General features: G+C 34.1%; 1 protein-coding gene across 1 annotated transcript in view; it reads right to left on the bottom strand.

The window, feature by feature from the left end:
* Positions 1-2,846: 2,846 nt before the first annotated feature.
* LOC122141456 (SLAM family member 5-like) overlaps positions 2,847-6,462 on the bottom strand; it is a 116,282-nt gene continuing 112,666 nt past the window's right edge. Inside the window, exons 2-5 of the mRNA XM_042748934.1 lie at positions 5,469-5,795; positions 4,890-5,192; positions 4,428-4,511; positions 2,847-2,926 (exon numbers count right to left, since the gene is read on the bottom strand). Of these exons, the coding sequence (XP_042604868.1) occupies positions 2,847-2,926; positions 4,428-4,511; positions 4,890-5,192; positions 5,469-5,795 (794 nt within the window). The remainder of the gene's footprint in view (positions 2,927-4,427; positions 4,512-4,889; positions 5,193-5,468; positions 5,796-6,462) is intronic.

Raw genomic sequence — 6,462 nt, 5'->3', positions numbered from 1 at the left:
CACACCATGAACCAATTAGCAGTAATCAATGTAAACAAGCAGTTCAAAACAATATTGTTATAACAAAATCAGGACTTTACAAAAAAAATATTTTAAAATAAAAAAAGTAAGAGCACGAAGCGATGTCTTAAAATTAATATGATTATAACTTACCAACCAGATGCCACAAGCAGAACAAAACAAACATGTGAACCATTTTCAGATTACAGCACTTTAAATATGTGAACACTTCTGTGACAGACAGCTTGTGGACAACAGGACAGTGTTAAAATGCGATATAGTGTTGCTCGTGATTCCTCAACCAATAATTTTTGACCACCACCCATCCATTACACATGTACATGCTCTTCTTGCATGCATTGGTTGTAATTCTTCCATCTAATTCTCACACTCTCATAGTAGCAGATCCGATGTTGCATATCACTATTGTTTTTTTGTCCAGCAAACAGATCAAACCACCAGAAGCTGTTTGTCCAGCAAACAGATCAAACCACAATTATGTAAAGATGTAAGTAAGAGTTTCACTTTGACTCACAAGCTGAGCTGCACAAGCGTCACATGCATTCAGGTGAATAACATTCATGTACGGTCTGTGGTTCTTCTGTGCTTTGTTATATTATACATTTTTGTATAACTAAAGATTCCTTCAAATGCTCTGAATTTGCTTTGAAATGTGCTGCTCATTAATTTATCAAAAAAGTATGTACTGTAAATGCAGCATGCAGCTTCAGTGAGAAAGATAAAGCATGTTCACAACAAATGTATAAACAAGCCTGAATGTGTCAAACACACCCAAACCTGCTCAATACCCCACTGCAGCTAAACCACATTATGCTTAAACAGAACCATAGAAAACCACAGCTCATGGTTTTGTTTTTCTAGCACAGAGAATGAACATGATTCAGTGAATGCAATAGCTGTGTTGAAGTGAAACTTCTGTGGTTAAACCTGAAGAGTTGAAAACCTGTGTATTATTGGATGCCAGAAGCACATGTCAGTTGTTTGTTGGTAAAGAGTGTCTTTTATTTCCTCTCCTGTTGATACAAACCTCACAATCTGGCTTCCTTTTCATGAAAACAGCTTTACAGACTCTATTTCACACAGGCTGAGCATTATGTATGAAGTTATGTGTTTATCTCATAATAGACAAAAAAATAATTCAAAAAATGACATATTAAACAATTTTTAAAGACGCTGCCTCAAAACAAAGACTTCCTCAGAAATAATAAAAGAAAAGACGCCAATAATTTTAATATCGCCTGTGTCATGTAATATTGTCTGTCACTTTATAGCGACTTAATAAGTGCTATATATTGTGATGACAGCTATGTGCTCACTGATGGAGAGGATCCACACGCACGCTGGATTAATAAAACTTCAGGATTTTCATTATAATATTATAATTTTTGCTCAGTGACAACGGTTTATGGCCACTTCTGGTCATTTGGTTTGTGGGCCACTAAGTTACAAATGTTTTTTATACTGTTTTAGTTCAAGTTTGTTTTTAGAGTAATGTGCTGGATTTGCATCTGCCAGAAAAAGATAGTCTTTCGAGCAGGTATGTTACTGTGAGATCTCATTTGGACTTGGGTATCTTGTCATAGATCACATTACGGACAGATTGAGTCAACACATAAGCTACTCTTCCATCTTACCTTTTGCTTTGAAAAAACTTCTGATACAAATGTAAATGTAGCTTTAATCCAAAAACAGAAAACAGTGCAGTTTACCATTTACAAAAAAATGGATCTGTGACATATTAAACAATTTTTTTTATGCCGTTTGGCCACCAGATGGCTCCGAGTTTCCAGTCAAGTTTAGAGAAAGCGGATGCCAGCAAAACTTCTTTTTACCATCACTAAACACAAAACCACCACACATATTTCCATCTTTATCCTTAAATGACTCCAATATATGTCAGAATATTTATATCTATATGATCTGTTTTATTTTCAGAGCAGTGACGACCAATCGGATCACAGCTTCAGCAGTATCACAACAATGGATGTGGACTCCTGGAATGAATGAATGACATCATTTTGATTTTCAATAAGATGACTTTAGTCTCTGGATGAACCAAAACTGTAAAAAGGTTATCTGCAAAATCAAGATTCTTATGTTGACACTAGATGGCGCTCAGACAAAATGACATTCAAAGTTTAAAAAAAGTGACTGTCTTTGCAAAATGTGTTGCTGTTGCATTTTGCCAGCACTGTTATGTGTTTGCATGTTGCATTTTGCAGCACTGTTATACGACTGAAAAATATATTTTTTTGTTAGCAGTGTTGTTAGCATTTAATTACACCCCAAAGTGAAAATAAGTCAATAACAACCATCAGACATCTGCATGATATAACAATCACAGCAGTGAACAATACATTGCATTTATTTCTAAAATGACTTTTGGACACTGACAGGCAAAAACAGGTTATGAACTGTTTTGGGTTCGATATCAAGAACATCTGTAGTTTTCAGAAATAACTGCTTGACTTTAACTATAAGCTCTTTATATTGGAGTATGCCACATGCATACAGTATACTTGTGTAGATCAGTATATATCAAAACTCTGCTTCATCATTATCTGCAAAATATGACTGAGGCATTACGATATTATAAACATTAACATCATATTTTTCTGTAAAGCTGCTTTGAAACAATTGCTATTGTAAAAAAGTGCTATATGAATAAATCTGACTTTACTTGAATTGACTGATATTTTATCACATACTGTTTTATCTGAGAGAATCATGTATCTGTTAGATTCAGTATTTCATGGTAAAGTGGTTAGTTAATGCTAAAGTCAGACTGCGAGTTTCATGTGAAAGCATTTAACCACACAAGTCCTTCAACCACACGCTAATGACGCCTTAGCAGTGTCCAAACAAAAAGCAAACCTCAAACACAACTGTTTGTCCACCAGAAGATCTGCACAGATGTAAAAAAAAAAATCAGATGCAAAATGTTTCTTGTTTTTTTTTTTTTTTGTTTTAAACATCAAAGATGAAACGAAATACCTTTAAGAGGCTATAAGAGTCAAGCATGAAAATGTTCCAGTGTGCACAAGATTAAAGTAATTTGTTAAAATTCCTTGTATTACAGTTTTAAACAGCTGAGATGAAATGACAGACTCTGAGGTAGTCACAGGAGCTTCCTGTGAAAGTCACAAAGTGGGTCTGATACGTGTTTGATCATCTTCTCTTGGCGATAGGTGCATATTCCACATGATCATCCTCTTTAACATCCTGTAAAAAACACAAGATAGCAATTTTGATTTAAAAAATTAAGAATTAATTCAATCTTGTGTATGTCTGTGACATCATGTTGTTTTCTAAAAGCATTGTAAGAGGTGCAAAAGCATGTACAGTATGTGAAACTCTGAAGATTTGGACTGTGATGTCATGCGCTGACATAGGAAATACTTCATGAGTGAGCACTGAAAATATTTACTAATGTAGATGTGTTACTCTTTAGTTAGACTGTAGAGAGGGTGTTGTATGTATTATTAAATATGAGTCACGGTTTCACGCACACTGAATACTGATCTTATGACTTTTCTACATATTTAATATGCTGCTGTTTTGCGCTTTTGTTTCCGTCACACAAAAGTGCACACACTGTTGAAATGATACACCAGATACCCAACATAAATAAGTAATAAACTATCTTACCAGTTTAATTTAATTTACCTCATATAAATTAGTCTCAACTTAATCAACAACAACAATAATAATTGATTAAAACAACATAGCATTTCTGTGTTTTTTATTGTGTTTTAAAGAAGCATATGTAAGAACAGTGTGTTATATTGAAGCATCTGTGAGACAATGTAAATATACTGATAACTGCTAAACCCAAAACCTACAGAGATTATTTTGTGTTCTTTCCATTGACCTTTGCATGCTGAAAACCTTACTTAATTTGGTCTCAGTGATGTGAATTTATCCACCTCACTTTTTAAGTCAAAAAAGCATTATTTGTGGATAACTGTGAGATTGTTCACTCAAAACCTACACTCACATTAATCAATCATGTGCCTATGATCAATCGTTTCCAAAAAAGAAACACAAAAGCTGTGCTAAGAAAACAAGTTGATCAAAAAGATTGAATACAATGTTTAGTAAAATGTTTACACCTAAAGTGTAACAAGGGGGGACTTAATTCCCAAAAAGTACAAAAATTGTCCGATTTCTCTAAAAGAAGTTGTTATAATCTGCTTGAGCAAAGCTGGTAAGTTTTAGTCCAATGCAAAAACATTTAGGAAAAAGAGGTCTCTCTGGATCAAAATTACTACCATACAACATGAGGGTTAGAAGGAACTATGCTAATAAAATATATTATTACTTTACAAATGTATTAGCCATTAATAGATTTAACACTCCCCCAAATAAAAAATTTTAACACATTCCCTCCAAATAAAAAATTCTACATTTCCTGCAAATACAAAATATCAGGATTGCTGTCAACATCAGAGATCCAGCAGCAGCGGCAGAGATCGGCACTATTTTAGACACTGACAAAACAGAGAGACAGTCATTAGTGTGACCGACTGATGATAACTGAACATCATAATTAGTAGCCGTTTGCTGCTTTATAAATTAACATTTATGAATTTCAAAGTTTTCGTTTATTTTGCTGTCTACTGTACTGTAGGTTACAAAAAAAATTACAAGGACATTTTTTTGTGTTTTCATGTCAGGCTGAAAAGCAGTACTATAAGACAGATACTTTGTTGAGTAATAAAAAAGAAGGAACATGGTTCAGCAATTGGTAATTTCCAAGCAGTAAAATGCTGAACTTTATTTTTTATTATTATTATTATTATTATTTTTAACTACCAACTTTTGGAACCAATAATTATAATCAACACCATAAATAATCGCAAATGCACCTGCACATGTGTGACAGAGTTGAGTGATGTCCAGATGTGTGGACTGGTTGCTGATGGGATTGTTGAGCACACAGCTGTAGCTGTTTTTATCCTGATATTCCACCTCCAGAGGTAGAGAGAGACTGATGCTGAGATCAGACACACTGATGCTGGACAATAAACTGTTTCCTTTGTACCAGGAGAGAGTCACATGACCCACATTCACCACTGAACACAACAATGAACAATTCTGCTGTGATGATGATGATGATGATGATGATGATGATGAACAATTTCTGGTGATGTTAGGAGTGGGTAAAGAAGCTGAGAAATAGTAAAAACATCAGAGTAAATAATACTGTTTCAGCTGTTGCGTTAGAGTTTGTGATGTCATTCATTGACTGTTTGTGATTTCAGTTTTTTTATAACACTGTCTGAGATACCAACCTTGGAATAATTCATCAAAAGGAAACTGTTTAAGAGGTTAACAATTAAAGTCAATATGAAGGTGTATCTCAGATGCTATCATGCTATCACTGAAACTCTTTAGGATGGATATACTTTAAAGCTACAAATTAAAGAAAGAAATATTTAGCTCACCATAGACCACAAGACTGAAACTCTTTCTCACACTGTTGCTCTGTAGTTGATAGAGTCCAGTGTGTTCAGTTCTGGTGTTTGTGATGATCAGAGATCCAGTTTGATGATCCACCTTCAATCTGTCTCTGAATCTCTCATCAAGAACATCATCATATACAGTGATGCTGCTGGCCATTACATCGATTTTAGCTATTAAAGTGTTTTCAGATCCAAACCTCCACAGAATCAGATCTTCATCCATTATTTCAGTAACACCAGAGTGTAGAGTGACTGAATCTCCCTCCAGCACTGACACTGACTTCACTGTAACCGTATCACCAAACACATCTGAAGAAGAGAGCGTTTGTCAGATCAGAGATTCTGGTGGTTCCAAAACATTTATGTAATGGTGATGTTTCACACAAGTGACATTTTATGAGTAACATATAAAACAAAATAACTGTGAATATTTGTTAATCTTGACATTGTAGAACTATGTTTTTTTTTTTTTTTTCAAATATTTAATGGGACATTCACATTAACTTTGATAAGCTCTTGTGAACAGGTGGACTGAATTTTCTCAATTTGATCTCCTATGATGTTAGACCTGAATCCAATAGATCATACAGCAATATCTTAGTTTGGTTTTATAATACTATTTTTCTACGCAAATCCATCTTATATGCCATGTGCAAAGCATGAACTAAATCAGTAGAAACATAATATAAAAGGCAACATGAACCATTTTCTTTGAGCAAGCAAACATTATAAACAAAATCAAGAAGAAAAAAAGCACAACATAAACAAACTTCTTAGACAAAACCAACATTAAAATGAAAATCTCTGAAAGCTGACTATAGAACTGACCAAACACTAGGGTTGGATCCTCCCCCAACAGGATTCCACCAAAATTAAATTAAAAAAAACATTAATTAAGACTCGCTGCATAGTGGCATAAAACATTCTCCAACAGAGGCAGATGTAAAATAATTACTACAGTAATGCAGGCATATTT

The sequence above is a fragment of the Cyprinus carpio genome, chromosome B22, assembly GCF_018340385.1.
Source record: "Cyprinus carpio isolate SPL01 chromosome B22, ASM1834038v1, whole genome shotgun sequence".
Classification (NCBI taxonomy): domain Eukaryota; kingdom Metazoa; phylum Chordata; class Actinopteri; order Cypriniformes; family Cyprinidae; genus Cyprinus; species Cyprinus carpio.
The sequence above is the reverse complement of the archived record's forward strand: the minus strand, read 5'-3'. Positions and strand labels throughout refer to the sequence as shown.